General features: G+C 37.3%; 1 protein-coding gene across 2 annotated transcripts; it reads right to left on the bottom strand.

Annotated features, from left to right (window-relative positions):
• Positions 1-910: 910 nt before the first annotated feature.
• dnajb5 (DnaJ heat shock protein family (Hsp40) member B5) lies at positions 911-19,351 on the bottom strand. 2 transcript variants are annotated; one of them, XM_055199968.2, is made up of 4 exons: positions 19,261-19,351; positions 17,695-17,949; positions 12,625-13,262; positions 911-4,985 (listed from the first exon to the last, which is right to left on the bottom strand). In XM_055199968.2, the coding sequence occupies exons 2-4, from the start codon at positions 17,903-17,905 to the stop codon at positions 4,752-4,754; spliced, it is 1,083 nt and encodes a 360-aa protein (XP_055055943.1). In that variant the 5' UTR covers positions 17,906-17,949; positions 19,261-19,351; the 3' UTR covers positions 911-4,751. The 2 variants fall into 2 exon arrangements, with proteins under 2 accessions (XP_055055943.1, XP_055055942.1); XM_055199967.2 differs by lacking the exon at positions 19,261-19,351 and adding an exon at positions 18,522-18,830.
• Between the last annotated feature and the right edge of the window lie 73 nt (positions 19,352-19,424).

The following is a 19,424-nucleotide window of genomic DNA, read 5'->3' as shown; positions in this document are numbered from 1 at the left end:
CAAAAATCATAAAAGTTGTGTTCTTCTGTGAAGATTATCTTGTTGGATAAAACAAGATCTTTACTTGATGTATACTTTAAATAAATAACATCAAACATTTACAATAAAGAGTATACTTTATTTGCCTAAACTCATAACTTTTTTATTCTATATAGATTCTGTTAGATTGTTACAACTATTGTAACCACAGGAAGTATTTATTATTGTTAAACAAAAATTCAGATGTTGTTGTCAAGAATTTAAAAACTAGCTTTGATTTGACTTTTTATTGGTGTGCCATGCCATTTACATTTTTTAAGTCTGTGACAAACACAGTGATCCTTATTATTGTATGTTTGTATATTTGGTTTATTTTTGTTCTTTTCAATGTAAAACTTTAATAAAGAACTAAACAATATACAGTTACATGGAAGAGTCCGAAAGCACTCATACACTACTTCAGGGCCAGCATCACAATTACTAACACACTGTTTGCTTTCTGTATTCTGTGGCACAGACCTGGATTTAATACTTTCTCATACACATGAGGACAGTCATAAAAATGAAACAAGTTTCATATTCAAGTGCCCAAACATTTAAATGTCTTGTGTGTACAAGAATAAAACATAGCAAAACGTATGACACCTCTCATAAAAACACCTTGCCCCATATACTTTCTAATTTTTTGAGAATCAGCTGTGACTGTTTGTGTGATACCTGGATGCCTTACTGGTGGTTTATCCATAGAAAATACTGTTACTCAAAGGCTGCGGTTACAATAAAATGCTAAATCACAAGTCCACTGAATAGGATTAATTCTTGTCAAAATACAGGAAACTATTTCAAATTATTTCACTTTGCCCATCAAAAAAGTGTAAAATACAGTATATTGAAAACATTGTATTCAAAATCCCTCATTACAACTTTGTTAAAAAAATGTTTCATAATTTTGGCTGTGCTTACTGAACGGTAAAGACCTCAGAGCATAAAAAAATGATCATTTGACATCACAGTTATCTGTTTAACAGCACTGATAGATGAGTGTCATACAGATCTTTAGACAGGTGTATCAACATACTCAGATCCTTCATTCGGTGGATGTTAGTATACTCTTTACTACTGAATTCTCTAATGGACAAATTAATGAGTTTTTCCAATAGCTATTCAATTACCAACTAAAAAAATAATTATGCTGACTTACTCATTGTGGCAGCTGTCAAGCTCCAGAAAATAAACAAAAGTAAAAGTAGCCCATGTGACAATTGCTTTATATTCTCAGTCTTCAAAAGCCATACAATAGCACGGCTGGAGGAACAAACTTGGATCATGCATTATGGGTAAAGATCATAAGATGTAAGAAGTCAAACTTTTAAAACACAATAATGCAAAATTCCCTTAGTTGTAGCATCCAGAAGCAGCAGACATTTGTGCCATTTTGAGATACAAAACAGATTTGGAGCGAATCCTGATGACTTACTGCCAAACAAAAACCAAGTTCTCCTGCTTATGCTGGATCCGTTTAGATAGACATAAACAAAGAGGTTTTGTGTATCGTCGTGAACACGTTAGGTTTCAACATGCGAAAGCTTGATGTTCAGCAAATAATCATTGAAATGTTGGTCCATTCATCACACAAAGCTATCACATGGCTTTAGAAGACTAGAGTCATAGGAACAACTTAAATGTTACCTTACCATAAGTAATGGCAGATTACCTGTTTTTATTTTCGGCTAAACTATTCCAATAAAAATTGCTACCACAATACTTTACTTATTGGAACTTAAAGGGGACATTTCACAATACTTTTTTTACGATGTTAAATAGATCTTTGGTGTCCCCAGAGAGTACGTATGTGATGTTTTAGCTCAAAATACCATATGCAGTGAGGAAACTAAGTATTTGAACACCCTGCTATTTTGCAAGTTCTCCCACCTAGAAATCATGGAGGGGTCCGAAACCGCCATCCCATGTGCACGTCCACCGCGAGAGACACAATCCAAAAAAAATCCAGAAATCACAATGTATGACTTCCTAACTATTTACTTGAATGATACAGCTGCAAATAAGTATTTGAACACCTGTCTATCAGCTAGAATTCTGGGCCCGGTTGCATAAAGCACCTTAAGTTTTTCCTTGACACTTAAGGGGTAAATTCCCCTTAACTAAAAGAATATTTTAAGGGTGTTGCATACAGTATAATCTCATAAACTTACCTGAGAGAACCGAGTAATCATTAAGTGTTTCATGACAGCGACCCAGGTTTGTTGTTATAAAATACTATTGTTGCCATTGAGACGCAACAGAAAAAACTTAAGGGAAACATAAGGGTGAACTTAAGGGAAAATTACACTTAAGGTGCTTTATGCAACCGGGCCCTGGCCCTCAGAGACTTGTTAGTCTGCCTTTAAAATGTCCACCTCCACTCCATTTATTATGCTAAATTACATGCACCTGTTTGAGGTCATTAGCTGCATAAAGACACCTGTCCACCCCATACAATCAGTAAGAATCCAACTACTAACACCTCCACAAGGCTGGAAAGGGCTATGGGGAAATTGCCATGCAGCTTGGTGAAAAAAGGTCCACTGTTGGAGCAATCATTAGAAAATGGAAGAAGCTAAACATGACTGTCAATCTCCCTCGGACTGGGGCTCCATGCAAGATCTCCCCTCGTGGTGTCTCAATGATCCTAAGAAAGGTGAGAAATCAGCCCAGAACTACACGGGAGGAGCTGGTCAATGACCTGAAAAGACCTGGGACCACCGTTTCCAAGGTTACTGTTGGTAAGGCACTAAGACGTCATGTTTGGAAATCAAAAACCAGCACATGTCCAGGCCCGTCTTAAGTATGCCAATGACCATTTGGATGATCCAGAGGAGTCATGGGAGAAAGTCATGTGGTCAGATGAGACAAAAATAAAACTTTTTGGTCATAATTCCACTAAACGTGTTTGGAGGAAGAAGAATGATGAGTACCATCACAAGAACACCATCCCTACTGTGAAGCATGGGGGTGGCAGCATCATGCTTTGGGGGTTATTTTCTGCACATGGGACAGGGTGAATGTACTGTATTATGGAGAGGATGACCGGGGCCATGTATTGCGAGATTTTGGGGAACAACCTCCTTCCCTAAGTAAGAGCATTGGGTCAAGGCTTGGTCTTCCAACATGACCATGACCCGAAGCACACAGCCAGGATAACCAAGGAGTGGCTCTGTAAGAAGCATATCAAGGTTCTGGTGTGGCCTAGCCAGTCTCTAGACCTAAACCAAATAGAGAATCTTTGTAGGGAGCTCAAACTCCATGTTTCTCAACGACAGGCCAGAAACTTGACTGATCTAGAGAAGATCTGTGTGGAGGAGTGGGACAAAATCCCTCCTGCAGTGTGTGCAAACCTGGTGAAAAACTACAGGAAACGTTTGACCTCTGTAATTGCAAACAAAAGCTACTGTACCAAATATTAACATTGACTTTCTCAGGTGTTCAAATACTTATTTGCAGCTGTATCATACAAATAAATAGTTAACAAAATCATACATTGTGATTTCTGCTTTCTCTAGATCATGTCTCCCACAGTGGACATGCACCCACGATGACAACTTCAGACCCCCCCATGATCTCCAAGTAAGAGAACCTGCAAAACAGCAGAGTGTTCAAATACTCACTCTCCTCACTGTAGATCATTTATTATAGCATGTTAAAATTGCCACTTTGTAGGTGTGAGCAAAATGTGCCATTTTTGGGTGTTTCCTTTAACATGCAAATGAGCTGCTCTCTGCACTAAATGGCAGTGGCATGGTTGGACAGTGCAGATTAAGGGGCGGTATTATCCCCTTCTGACATCACAAGGGGAGCCAAATTTCAATTACCTATTTTTTTACATGCTTGCAGAGAATGGTTTACCAAAACTAAGTTACTGGGTTGATCTTTTTTACATTTTCTAGGTTGACAGAAGCACTGAAGACCCAATTATGGCACTTAAACATGGAAAAGTCAGATTTTCATGCTATGTCCCCTTTAAAGGCAAATTAATCTCATTTATACTATGTAGCTGTAACAAAAGCATTACATCAAAATTAAGAGGTTGATTTGAGCCACATTAAGGCACTCAAAACTTCTGCGATCTCTCATGTTATCACACCTCCAAAGGTTTGCCAGCACCTGGTACTTTAAAAATGACTAGAAAGCACCTGTAGACTGATAAGGTGGGTCGGGGAGAGGAAATAAATCAAGTAGTCAACAAACAGGTTATGCTGGTGCTTGAAAATCCCCAAAACAACACTTTTTTTCAGTTTTACATACTTCAACATTTAAAATGAGCTTATTGACTTGTACAATGGAAAGGATTTCAAGCGGCTACAAAATAACGAAGATCCAAATCCAGAATAAATAGCATGTGATTGTTGGATTGTCCATCGTTGTCTATCCCCAACACAAAACCCAAAAATATCAACGTGTTCAGTCATTTTGTCTTTCTTGTATTCTTTTGCCTCCAACAGAGACAAAACAATAAGATTATTCCTAACAAATGAAAAAAGTCATTAAAAGAGTAAAAGCCATTTGCCGTAGCATAACAAACCACTTAAAACAGCCAGAAAGTCAGTGTTCCGCTTATTTCGAGAATTTAAAAATAAATTATGTAAAACTGTAACAAAAAAAATCAAATGAGCTCCTAGTCCTTTTTTGACGTATCCGCCACTCTTCAAAATCAGCCATTTTTGGGGGACCAAAAGGGGAAACGCGTTAAAGTGAATCCACAAGAAGAATTTCCTCTAAGACTGTGGTAGGTGCTGTTTGATGATCTCTTTGGACTGGGGTGGTATTCTGTCTGGGAAGCGTACCTGGAACTCCACTATCAAATCTCCACGCTGTGATGGATTTTTTGGGAAAGGCAGACCTTCTCCACGTAGTCTCTTGACTGTACCTGGTTTGATGATATCGTTGCAGGGCAATGAGATCATTCGGTTATCAATGGTGGGAATGTTTACTGTGCAGCCACATAACCCCTAAAAAAAGACAAAAGCAGTGATGTCAGTGTGGACAAGAGTTGTTTGTTAGTATTAAAGGATTAGTCCATTTTCTTAAAAGAAAAATCCAGATAATTTACTCACCACCATGTCATCCAAAATGTTGATGTCTTTCTTTGTTTAGTCGACAAGAAATTATGTTTTTTGAAGAAAACATAGCAACATTTTTCTAATTTTAATGGACTTTAATAGAACCCAACATTTAATACTTAATTCAACACTTAACAGTTTTTTTCAACGGAGTTTCAAAGGACTATAAACAATCCCAAACGAGGCATAAGGGTCTTGTCTGGCGAGACGCTTGTCATTTTTGACAGTAAAAATAACAAATGTACACTTTTGAAGCACAACTTCTCGTCGTGTAGATCCGGTCGTGATGCGCCAGCTGACCCCACTACGTCACCGCAATACGTCATCACGTGAAGAGGTCACAGAGGACGAACGCGAAACTCCGCCCCAGTGTTTACATGTGTTGAGAAAGAGGACCGTTCCTACGTTGTTGTATGTCAACTGATACTAATTAATGTCTTTATGGCAGTTTATTGTTTAAAATGGTCCGCAAATGTGCGTTTTATATATGTAACACGTGACCTCCCTACGTCACTACGCATTTACGTTAGATACCGCTGGACCGGACCTTGACGAAAAGTTGTGGTTTAAAAGTATATATTTTTTATTTTTCTTGTCAAAAATGACAATCGTTTCGCTAGATAAGACCCTTATGCCTCGTTTGGGATTGTTTATAGTCCTTTGAAACTCCGTTGAAAAAAACTGTTACGTCTTGAGTTAAGTATTAAATGTTGGGTTCTATTAAAGTCCATTAAAATTAGAAAAATTCTGCAATGTTTTCTTCAAAAAACATAATTTCTTCTGGACTAAACAAAGAAAGACATCAACATTTTGGATGACATGGTGGTGAGTAAATTATCTGGATTTTTCTTTTAAGAAAATGGACTAATCCTTTAACACTTGAGCACATAATCTCCAAGCTGAAAAGGAGACTTAGTGTAAGATTCCTCTAACATCTTACAGGTACAGAAATCACAAGCAAAAATATTCATAAACAATTAAGATTCTGTGCAAATTAATTATTTTAATTAAAACACACATACAAACATAAAATAAATTACACACATTATTATTATATTAAGACTTCTACATAATATACAATGTATTTTTATAAGCTTCTGCATTTACTTGGTTAAATATGGACAAATAAGGGGTAATGTCCGTATGTGTGTGTGTGTGTGTGTGTGTGTGTTTGTGTGTGTTTATGTGCGTGCTATGCTGCAAAGGGGTTCGCTGAGTACACAGAAAGCTAATTTTGGCCATGGCTCTCATTAAGGGGTGAGCAAGCAAACTGAAATTAGAATCCAGTAGGCACTTTTGTGCCAACTTTTATAGCAATTGTTTTTTATTAAAGACTAGGCTTTACTAGCACTCAAATAATAAAAGAATAAAAACCCTGCTGCTAACCAGTAGACAAAGTTCCAAATGAAATTCAGCAAACCAAAGTAAACCAGAAGTTAAACCAAAGTTAACAACACAGTGAAGACCACTATGGGGCAAACTTCCAGTCTCTCTATCATGAAGCCAACATAAGTGACTTAAACTGCAATTCATTGACTGGCCGCTAGAGACTGGCTCCAAAAGGGGTCAATCCCATACCCCCCCTGTTAAATTCCCAACTTTTAAGCAGAAATAAATGTGTTTATAGCCTGGTCCAAAAAGTTTTTTGTTTATGTATAGCTAATTTTGCCCTTCATGACAACTGTGAGGGGGTGATTTTTTTGTAATTCATCAATTTAAATTATATAAAGCCTTAAATTCTGCATAGTTTAGAGATGCACAGAAAGAAAAATTCTTTGCCAAAGCCGAATAAAATGAAACAGTCAGCCGAAGGCCAAATACCGGACAATTTTCATTTCTTTTTCCTAATTTTTTTTGCCAATTTTCTCAAGTTACATTTTCAGAATGTCATTTTTACTATATTTATTTCACATTATTTAACAAATACTTCTTTATCATTATAGGGCCTTTTTACAACTGGTTACAGGTTCATCCGCCGCCTTGCCCATTTTCAGATATCCGCAAATAATGGCCACGGCAGGCTCCGCCAACTATTCGCTTCAAAAATGCTCTTTACAAACCTATAGGGTGATGTCATGGACACTACATCCATATATTTACAGTCTATGCTATAGGACAGATGTTAGGCTGAAATGGACTATATAACTATACATCAACTATACATTTGAATTGTACATCAACATCGCCACCATTGGATGGTGGAAAACCACCTTATTAACACATACCTTTGCATTTCTAGCACAAATACCGTTTACATTTTTCAACTGATTTCAATAGGCTAAGTTTACGATTCCGATAATTTTGGTCAATCCAAAAGTAAAGATTATTTCAGGGGTATAACCTAAAAAAATACTGTAAAGCAAAATATACAGTTAAATAGGGAACGGATAAATTGATGCAAAATAATTTAGGCTTAACATTATGCCTGCAGTCATTTCATGTAAGCTTGTGCTGCAAGTGTTTCATGAACTTTCTGCGAATACGAAGCACAAACATTTGCAGGCAGCTTTGCTTAGCAGTTGCCTCAAGGGAAAAGAAAATGTGTTAGCAATGAGATCAGCTCCTTCCTACAGATAGCAGCAGTGGGGCTGAGGGGGAAGATAGGAAGTCGGATTCATGGAAACAAGGCAGTACCTGATACTCTCACAAACAGTTGACCATGACATCTTAACCCAATCTGGAACTTTGGCTAATGGTGATGTTTCCCAAACAGCAACTAGACTTCTTCAAGCAAATGTTCTCGAACAAAGTTTATGTCTTAAGCACTGCAGAACTCAGATGTTATGAACAAAAAGTTCAAATATGGTGAAAGTGTACCAACCGCTAAGAAGGACCATCTGTATAACCTCAAAGTTATACCTAAATATTTCAAGAATATTTGCAATAATGATATTTACGATGGTATGAACGGCATTTTCCTTCAATGAGCTGACATTGATGACAGACTACCTAATTCAGTGTAAATCCCTTGTCATAAGATGGCAGCAACAGCATTAAAGTGCAATAGTAGTGACAGATCAGATGGTTCTCAAACTGGGGGCGTGAGATGCTGGCAGGTTGCCCCATATAACATTTTTTATAATTTAACTTATCATTAATTCTGTGTAATTAACCTCAGAAAAATAAGGCTACTAACAAACAGCACTACATTGTATAATTTAATATGTTTTGATTCATTTCAATTCCAAGTTTGAGATTATTTTATACATTTTCGTAAATTGTCTTTGGTGGGGACTGAAGAGATGCACCCTACACAAGAGGAGCGTACACCAAAAAGTTTAAGAACCACTGGTGTAGATTAATCTTCACAAATGTAATTTCTAAGCATAAATCTTTGAATAAGAAATGTATATACTCTGATTGAAAGTCGAAAGACACTTTTGGTTTGTGTGTAAATGTGCTGATGTGCAATTAAGAAGGTGAATAGGTTCAGTAATGATCAGCATACATGGAGCTTCCAGTTTTTTCTTGTAATAACCTATGATCTTTAATATTGTGCTATTAAAGGTATTCTAATTACAGCAGGGCCTTGGGGTTCCACCAACATGGCCATGAAGGCTGAAATTAAAATAGAGACAGTTTGGCCTTGAGGAAGGTCCAGATCCACTCTAAATCTGTCCTGTAAATGCCTCAAGCAAGCAGCAAGCAGATGAAAATCTTTGGGGCAGGTTGCCATCAGTATGCATGAGATATGGTAGCAGATGGCAAATCAGTTTGTGATGTTTATTGGCACTTATATGACACGGCACTCTTATTTAAAATGAGTGAACTGTACTCTGTAACTGTAATCCAGTGAAAAAAGTTTGTGTGTTCAACGATTTGAGTTCAACAATCTCAAAAGTAACAGCCTCATTTTAACAAACACTGCAAATAATTACAAACTTTTGGTGGTTTTGAGCACTCTGAACTTTTAGAATACTTCTTAATAACACAGCCTCATCCGCGTGGAAGTAGATGCCATTTTCATATTCTGTTTCATTTTATTTAAACAATTGTTTTTATTGGATAAAAGATGGAAGTGGTTGGAATTCTGGTAATAGCCCACTCCCAACATCCTTTGACAGAGCAGCATATCCTTTACTCATTCCAACTGACCACCTGTATAGACACATCTGAGGAGCTGTTCAGTACTAAAACCGTCGCCAGTCAATGTCATTCTTTTCTTGCATGGGTGTTTAAAATTGTTCGGTAAAAAAGTCTACTTAATTTGTCATAAGTATGAAATCACTAAAATTAGAACTTAAGTATGACCTATTTACTGAAATTGACTGAATGAGAAGATATTTTTGTAGGTGAGTGAAGCTACTGTAGGACACAATCTTTTAAACAGCTGACATCACAGTCTGCCTTGGCTGTCAGATATACACATGCTTTTTGCAACATGAGCATTTGAACCAATTACAGATGTGTCTGCTAAGAAATGTAATGGCCAATCAGCAGAACAGTCCACTAAATCCTCCGGTGTTTTGATAAAAGTGCACACTGATCCTTACATCATAAATTACATAGTATAGATATGACGACAGTAAGAAACATGCAGATTCATTCATTATAATGGGGGTTTTATACAATTTATTCCCAGTTTTGTTTATCATGCTTAAAGACAATCTAATTTACTAATGCTTTAACCGCATCCGTAAGAACATGGCCTGTAAAACATGTTCTATTATTTTGTTATTTGACATTAATAATCATGATTACAATATGAATGCCAATAACCAACAATGATTTTTATTTTAATCTTGCCGTATGCTTATATTTATAACATCTGATATGCTCCTCTGAGCCACCTCAGTTAAAGACACTTCTGATGCTGCTTTGCTTATAATTTATACTTTATGCATTCAAATTACATTCATTTTATTATATTTAAATACATTTAAAATGTTTAATTATTTAAAAGTGCATCTCATGGCATTATACATTTGTTGTGCAGATACATTTCTTGTAGCTTCATTTCTTTTTGACACACCAGGAGATGTGAATTTGCAGTGGGTTTGGTTTGTCAGCCTTGCACTGAGAAGGAGCAGAAGCTTTATTTGTTAATCTCTAAGCTATTCCCAATAACCAAACATAGGCTGCTATGGTTTAAGTTGTTTTTATGAGAGAGAGAGTGGAATATGTAGCACATGTACCCTGCCAACAAATAAAGTTGTCAAATCATAATACTTTTATTTTTAATATTTAATAATACTTTGATTATATTATTACTTTGTTTTTAAATATGGATTAAAGGACAAGTTCGGTATTTTACACTTAAAGACCTGTTTTCAGATTGTTTATGATAAAATAGAACGGTTTTGACTGAAATTTGGACATAGGATGCTGGGCCGAGAATTTTCGGGTGTTTGTTGTTTTACCCCCACCTCTATAATGGGTGTATAGGTGCACTGGAACAATCCTTCCTAAAATGCACTAAACTTACATTTACAAAGACGTGAAACTCACCGAGTGGTCAGGGGTGTTCACTGATATGCTCACACAAAAATCGCTGCAAAAGATGCTTTCCAACAGGTTTAATCGTAGTTTTTGTCCAACTCCATTGACTTGTATTAGATGTGCTGTGAGGTACGGTATTACTCCGCGCCGGGAACGTTGTTTGTATTCTTGCAATTGGCAAAGGCAGATTATTGCCACCAACTGGCCTGGAGTGTTTATTATTCAAGCTCTCAGCGGAAGAATGTACGGGTGTGAGGCGTTTGGAAAAATAGGTCCAAAAGTTTACAACGAATGCTAAAACACCTGTTGGAAAACATCTTTTGCAGCGATTTTTGTGTGAGCATATCAGTGAACACTCCTGACCACTCTGTGAGTTTCACGTCTTTGTAAACAAAAGTTTAATGCTTTTTAGGAAGGATTGTTCCAGTGCACCTATACACCCATTCTAGAGGTGGGAGGTGATAGAAAAAACACCCGCAAGTTCTCGGGCCAGCATCATGTGTCCAAATTTCAGTCAAAACCGTTCTATTTCATCATAAACAATCTGAAAACAGGGCTTTAAGTGTAAAATACCGAACTTGTCCTTTAAGACAATCATGGCACATAATAAATATATATGTCTTGAAACAGACACTCGGTCGATACTAGAGATATATCCGCCAATAATCCGCACCAATACGGTATATCAGCCAATAATTTTTAACACTATTGTCCGACAGTCGATCAAACAAAAGAGAACAGGAAAATGCAATGAATTTAAGCTCTGTGTATAGAAAATGTAAAGAAACATAACTAGTTCAAGGTTTAATATTAGTGGTCATTATATGAATAAATAACATTAAGAATCTTCAGAATTAAGTTAACATAACCACCAAACTATGGGCAGATATCAGTCTAAATAAAGCAATCAATATTGACGAGAAAAAAATGTCATATCGCTGCATCTCTAACCAATACTGCTTCCAGTGATTGGCCACAAAATCCTGATCGGAGCAGGCTTACCACTAATGTATCCCCATTAATGACAGCGGTATTCTGAGACACATCAACGCCACTCATTAAGTCTATTTCTGGTGATAGTCTGAGACGGTGGTTTTCTAGGTCACTAGACATATAATAATATATCTATGCTATCCTTAGTCATTCAGATAATTAAATTCCATTATTGCAAGGCTAGATTCTTAAAATATTTAAATTAATGCTTTGATATAAATGTTCGTGCTGATGACTTGAGGCAGAAGTATATGAAGTTCAAATGCTCTTATTACAATCCCTCAGGCTTGCATTGCAGCACTGTAGCTATGAGCTGTGACATTAAACGTTTGGTCTGCAACAAGAAAGCAAAGTCTGGCAGTGTCAGAATATCATCCACAGTAAACAGATTTTAAGTGGTCTTATTGTGCATGTAAACTATATTATATAAAAATGTATATATTTTTGCTGGTTCCGATGAAATTTGCATCCTATATTAAGTGTCCAACTGAATATACCAAGCTTGCTTCAGACACATGACATTTTTATCGTGCCAGTTCAACTCCCCTTCTAAAAGTGAGGAGTGTGCTTTGCCGTATGACACCGTATCATGACATTCCTGTGCTCTCACACTGAAGTGGGAGCGAGTAAGTCAGCAAAGACTTTGAACCATAGAGGGACTCTACAGTCACTACAACCATATGGAGGGGTATATAAAGTGAATTTATAGATATTGTTTATATATTTTTGTTATAATTTATATATGTATCATTCCTATTGTTAGTAAAATTACAATAACACTGCAATGATTTGCATACGATGAATAATGCAACTAACCTTTAAAGGCTGATCGATTCACCCATTGAGTCTATGTTATTAAGAGTAAAAATACCAGAGAGAATTCGAGAGTTGAACCTGCAGTAAACTAGGTCTGGGTCTATCTATTTTTGGGATAAAGGCGCCAACTGATTAAACAACCAGTCTACTTGACTACCAGTCAGGGGTAGAAGAAAAAACCCACATGTTCATATAGCCTATTATAAATGCATGCATATGTGAGCTGACAATTCAATTGATTAATTACGTCAAACTTAAAAAACATTTTTAGCGCACATACCTCCTTAAGACTGATCTTTGCTGTGTAAATGATGTTGGAGCCATCCCTTTTGAAAAGTGGGTGTCCCTTGTCTTTTAGCACAAATGCAATATCAGCAGGAATGTTCTCCGGCGTCTCATCACCTTCTTTGGGAAAGGTGATCTTGGTCCCTTCCTTCCAACCTCTCTTGATGACAATGTTAAGGATCTTGTCCTCTGTCCTCATTGTCCTTCTGTCTGGGTTCAGTCGTCGGCGAGTGATCCGCATTCTCTTGGTACATCCGTGGAAGATCTCCTCCAAAGACACTTTAAGCTCGTGTACCACCGGCGGGTCCTGTACTTTCTTCCTGCCACCATGCAAAGGCTCAGTGCGATGTCTTCGACCTCCACCGTGATGAAAACCATTAATACCATTGAAGCCAAAGTGACTGAAGGAACTTAAAGGATCATCATCTCCATCCATGTCAATATCCATGTCATGATCAACATGTTCTGCAAAGCCATTAGTGGTTCCTCGTTGGCGTCCAGAGCCGAAGAATATATCAAAGGGGTTGGAGCCTCCAAAGAAAGAAGCAAAGGTGGCATGTGGGTCTCCATGGTAGGTGTAATGATATGTACTTCCTTGTCCACTAGATGATCCTGTCCCACCCGTTTTCAAACCTGGGTAAAAAAATGGATTTTTGCATCAGGATTTTTGCATGGATTCTGCCAATTGGCGATCATCAGCACTGGCATGACAAAAACTGTACATTTGTATTGCCAAAGCATTACATATAATGCAAATTACAATAGGATATATGTAGTGCAAAATTAGAAGTCAAATAGTAAGGATTTAAAAATTTAAATAAGAGTACAGCCTCTTTACTTTCTGGGGAGAATTACTGTGGTAAAGCCACTTCATCGATGGTAAATTAAGGATCAGAAATGAAAGTACAGAACAAGCTAATTAAAAAGCAACATTTATTTCAGTCTTGTTACAGTACATATATTAACACCCATTTGTTATAATGGGTGATTGATAGCTTGTAATAAATGCACTACTCCTAAAGATCAGGACATACGATGACTCATCCAACTTCACGTCTTCTCTCTTTAGTCTGCAAACTTAATGGTAACATCTTATAAAATGTTTTCAACTCATTCTTTGAAACATCATTAAAACAAATATCATCTCCTCAGAGCAAAACAAAAAGAAAAAATAAGTCATGTGACGTTAATAATAGCTCCATATAGCTCACAGTACAGATCATTAAGTTGTTTCAAAGTCTCTGTTTAGCACCAACCACAACAACAGCTTTATGCCCAGCTGCACTAGTTCCTGAACTTCAGCCAGCTCCTTGTTTCCTGTCTGCCATTATTGGACAAACTGATTAATCCAGGTGTGCCTGACCTCAGTAGTCACAACAACAATAATCAGACACACCTGGATTAATCAGTTTATTCAATAATGGCAGACAGGAAACAAGAGGCTGGCTGAAGTTCAGGAAGTAGTGCAGCTGGGCATAAAGCCTATTGGGCTTAAGTGATAAATAAGAACCTGAAGCTGGATTCTTTTTCACTGTTTCACATGCAATACCATATCTGTGCAATATCATATGTGCAATGTGAAATTCAATATCCATAGTATTTATCTATTTTTTATGCTCATCCACCATTCTGAACAGTGCAATACACACCTCTTTAATACTATTTTACATATGTTTACATTGAGTAAGTGTGCAAGTGAATGTATATGAATGTCAGATGTAAAGACTGAAGTTTAAGATTATATGCAATAAAAATACAGTATTGTATTCCAGCTTTCAACCAGCAATGCTCATACTGTACCTCCAGTTAACCCTACAGGTTAAAACACTGCCTTAGCAAAAACTCTTTGTAGCAAAGCCCTGTGTCGAAACAGAGGCTACCTAGAGGCAAGACGCAGAGTACACAGGTTTACCAGAGGCAAGTTACAGTAAATCTGTCCCCATGGGCTTATTTTACAGGCCTTACATGCAATAGGAAAGGGCAAACTGGTGCATGATTGATTGGTGCAATGACCCCCATGATCTAAATATATCAATGGTTTCATTTACATTTCATCAAAAGCAACTTTTGGTGCATTCATTATATAAGTACATGTATTTGGGGCATGAAACCAATAACCTTTGTGTTGCTAATTTGCTATCACTACCAGTTGAGCTACAGGGACAGTTTCTATGCATCTTTAATCTAGACCAACCCTTATAATAACAGAACATGGCTATTGTATCTATCTAAAGATAGCTTTATTATGCTGGCATCTACCCTGAAGCAAGCAAAAGTTGGAACATCTGAGATCCCGCATTGGCTCAATAGACATTTCAGAAGATTGCCATGTTTTTAACCATTGCATAATGCAAAGATTTTACTACATGCCTTTCAGCAGCACGAGGGAGTTGTTTTGATTGTTAGGGAAAAGCAGAAGTGCTATACTGCATATAAACAACAGTGGTCCATCCATCCGAGTTATGGTCTATTAAAACTCGTCCTATCTTCTAGAGCAGGGCTTCCCAGACATATCTTTTCGCGACCCACTTAAATGGGTATAATCTATCCCGGGACCCACCAACAAAGTTTTAAATAAAAACATAGACATGATGAAACATTTTATTCTCTATTAAAAGCGTAGTTCTTTTTTTCCTTGTCATTTTATTAAAAGTCACGTTCTTTCTGATCCCATTTTTTAAATGCTAGTTAGTGTGTAATGTTGCTATAATAGCATAAAATATACCTGTAAAATGATAAAACTCAAAGTTCACTGCCAGGCGATATATTTTCTTTAACAGAATTCCTCTTTCAAAGCCTACAGCAAACAGCTGGTTTGGACTACAGCCCTCTACTTCCCGATTGAATGACGTCCATAAAAGAGTTTTTGACTAAACTCTGTCCACAGGTATACGTCAGTCACCAGCTAAGCTAATGGCAAGCTAAGCTGCTATCGAATCACAACACACTAAACAAGCTACACAATCAGAACTCGTTACGTAGTTCTGAAGGAGGGACTTCACATAACAAGGAAGACATCAGCCCATTTTGAGGACAGTGAACACAGCGCTATACAGATAAGTAAATTGTGTGAAAAATACAGATTACAGTTTGCGCACTGTAAACACAATCAAAGCTTCAAAACCACGGAAAGAACGGACCTTTAATGAAATGTACATTTTTAATACTTTATATAAACCGTATTTTCCGGACTATAAGTCACACTTTTTCATAGTTTGGCTGGTCCTGCGACTTCTAGTCAGGTGCAACTTATACGTCAAAATTAATTCACCTGAACCAAGAGGATAGCCTACGCCGTAACGTCGGCGTAGAACCTACGCACGACTATAAATCGGGCTTTAGCCTGCTGTTCTGTGTGCCATTGAGTGCGTTTACATGCACAGAATAAGCGGATAACTATCAAAAATCTGCTTATTATAGAAAACTGCTTTCATGCATTTACATGCAAATCAATAAACCAGCTATGCAGACAACTGCGTTCACATGGGACTTTGAGATTTGTCAGGTTTCTCGCGGCAGTATAGTACGTAATAGTCGTTCAAAAAGCGGACGACATATTTGTCTTAAGCTATACTATTGTATCACTTTTCGAGTCTGCAGAACCTGTAACATGAGCTTTTATTTTCGCAGTTTCTTTGCCAACTGCTTTAGTAGAGCGTTTTATGCGTTACTTTGCGCTTGCGAAGACATGCGCACATGGACAAAACCGTGAAAAAGGAGATTAAGGTGTGCCACACAAAATCGGGATAATGAGCAAAAAACTACATGTGCCGATTGGTTTTTGCTTACACCGTTTATGGGCTTTCCCCAATAAAAAACAATTTTACAATAAAAATGTTCCCCAATTGTAAACGCACTCATTGTTTAGTTGAATAACTTGACTTTCAGATTAAAGGAATAGTCTACTCATTTTCAATATTAAAATATGTTATTACCTTAACTAAGAATTGTTGATACATCCCTCTATCATCTGTGTGCGTGCACGTAAGCGCTGGAGCGCGCTGCGACGCTTCGATAGCATTTAGCTTAGCCCCATTCATTCAATGGTACCATTTAGAGATAAAGTTAGAAGTGACCAAACACATCAACGTTTTTCCTATTTAAGACGAGTAGTTATACGAGCAAGTTTGGTGGTACAAAATAAAACGTAGGCCTTTTCTAAGCGGATTTAAAAGAGGAACTATATTTTATGGCGTAATAGCACTTTTGGGAGTACTTCAACTCGCCTGAAAAGTCCGCTCCCCTTCTCACTCTCATAATGGGAGAGGGAGGGTGTTAAATAGGAAAAACGTTGATGTGTTTGGTCACTTCTAACTTTATCTCTAAATGGTACCATTGAATGAATGGAGCTAAGCTAAACGCTATCGAAGCGTCGCAGCGTGCTCCAGCGCTTACGTGCACGCACACAGATGATAGAGGGATGTATCAACAATTCTTAGTTAAGGTAATAACATATTTTAATATTGAAAATGAGTAGACTATTCCTTTAAATGTCTGTTCTTGGCCTTGGATTTTGTGAAATAATTCAAATAATTAAACGTGAAATATAGTCAATTGCGACTTATATATGTTTTTTCCTCTTCAAAACGCATTTTTGACTGATGCAACTTATTTTTCGGAGCGACTTATTGTCTGGAAAATACGGTACTTATAATACCCTATGGCATATCTTATCAAAATAAGTAATTGCTTGTCATTAGTTGGACTTAACTTTTTTTTGTGTAATTCACTGTTAACGCCTTATCTTATACCACTGTGCGACCCACTAGTGGGTTCTAAAAAACCCTGTTCTAATGAACAATACTTGGGAGCATGCAGTCTTGTTGGTCCTGGCATCTGTATTGTTTTCCTGAATGAAGTTAGAAGCTATATTGGAGACTGGCCATTTCCAAGCACAGTTTGACAGCCTGATTTGAACTGACTATACAATGCTCTTCAAGAAAAAGTATGATAAACTACTGTTGCCCAGACAACTATTTTAGCCCACAGCGTGAGTCAGAGAATTTAATAAGATACTGAGATCTTTGGCTGTGGTTCTAGCGTAGACTGAATCTACAATACTCACCATCCTCCCCGTATTGGTCATAGATGACTCTCTTCTTTGGGTCACTCAGAACTTCATAAGCTTCTGCTATCTCCTTAAATTTCTCTTCAGCATTAGGATCCTTATTTTTATCTGGATGAAACTTTAGGGCCATCTTCCTGTAGGCCTTTTTGATTTCATCTTCGTTCGAGCCTGACGGTATACCTAGGATCTTATAGTAATCCTTTCCCATGGCTTTGATTTAAAGATAGAGTCCTTCAAGAACCACCCAGCTCTCTATGAAACAAAGGGAAAACAAGCAAGGTGAACAACAGATAAAGTAACAATTGTAATTTAAAGACCATACTTAAAGTACAAGATATGTTTGCACAGCACTAGCTGGGTGTCAGCTCACATTTTGTGAAAGGAATATGATGACTCTACCCACATCAGTGCTATAGGGATACAGAATGCAGTATTGCACCATCATATTTCTCATAGCAGCCCATCAAAGACTGATATAGAATAAATAAATATATAATAGATATGAATGCATAAGAGTAAAAAAAAAAATCGTGTACTCTAATGTAGGGCGAATTAAAACTAAACTGTAGACAGAATGCTGCTCCTAAAATCAACTAAGCGTGTCGTTTGGGCGGCATTGCTGATCTAGACACTGTAATAAAGACTATTCAGCATATTGTAATCCAGTCATATATTCACATACATGCATTGAAATTGTATTGCAATTATTCTTTAGTTGTTTTACCTTTTTCGTTTCGTTTTACCAAAAATATGTAACCCACATGCATTCGATTCGATCTCAATAAGAGATGCTTGCATGCATTCGATAAGTCTTTAATGCTCACCGGTTACAGTATCTGCAAAACAATGATGCCGCCGGTTTGCCGCATCCGACAGGAAATCCTCATTGCTAAATGAAAACCACTGAGATCCCCCGGTATTCCTCTCCGGTATTTAATGATGTCATGATGACCACCAATGGTAAAAATAACGGCCGACCGCTGACTAAATCAGATCTAACCGATATTTAACCGACAAACCTGACCTCAATACGTATTTTCGGCATCAAAATATATTTATTTAACAATGTGGCGGGGATTACCAGCGTCTGCACACCACCATACAGTAAGACAAGCACGCGGGGGATGCGACTATGGATTTCTGAAGACACAAGGGTGACATTCTTAAATTAGACACAAGAATGACGTTAGCTGTGTCTAAAACCCTAGCAGTTTTATAAAAAAGGAAATATTTCCATACAAATATTTCTATAACAGTCCATAACCTCCAATTAGACAAAATAGGTAGTTATTGTATTATTTTGAATTATTACTATCTATTACTATTACTACTAGTTAACAGTAATACTAATTATGGGTAAGCTAATGCTGCTGTCTAGTTTAGAAATAACATATGAGTGCGTAATGAAGTTGCCAAATTCTCTGAGGCGAGCGTAACGTTACCGACCAACGCTAACAACCGACTACGTTAACCTTAAAAATCCCGCAGTGATGGATTAAAGCTGACAATCTCATTTTTGGTATTAAGTGTAAGTTGTATTTTTGTAGTTAAACAGAAGCTTACCGTTTGAAAGTATCCTCTTGCCGTCTGCCGGGTAGAGCTGCATGACATTCTACTCCATTCATTTAACCACGCCCATTAATTTCATATGACCCGCCCCCAATACTCCGCAAATAAATCTGACAAACCAGTAGAAGCACTTTCTAGAAATTCAGTTTTCATTTGCA

Source organism: Misgurnus anguillicaudatus, chromosome 22 (genome assembly GCF_027580225.2).
Source record: "Misgurnus anguillicaudatus chromosome 22, ASM2758022v2, whole genome shotgun sequence".
In the NCBI taxonomy this organism is placed as follows: Eukaryota; Metazoa; Chordata; class Actinopteri; order Cypriniformes; family Cobitidae; genus Misgurnus; species Misgurnus anguillicaudatus.
The sequence above is the reverse complement of the archived record's forward strand: the minus strand, read 5'-3'. Positions and strand labels throughout refer to the sequence as shown.

Bases quoted from the DNA above. Each gene is read 5' to 3' on its own strand.
- dnajb5 (XM_055199968.2), bottom strand. From the start codon at position 17,905: ATGGGAAAGGATTACTATAAGATCCTAGGTATACCGTCAGGCTCGAAC. The intron at 13,263-17,694 runs GTGAGTATTGTA...TTTTTTACCCAG, and splicing joins TGACCAATACGGGGAGGATG to GTTTGAAAACGGGTGGGACA. The intron at 4,986-12,624 runs GTATGTGCGCTA...GTCTTTTTTTAG, and splicing joins CAAAGATCAGTCTTAAGGAG to GGGTTATGTGGCTGCACAGT.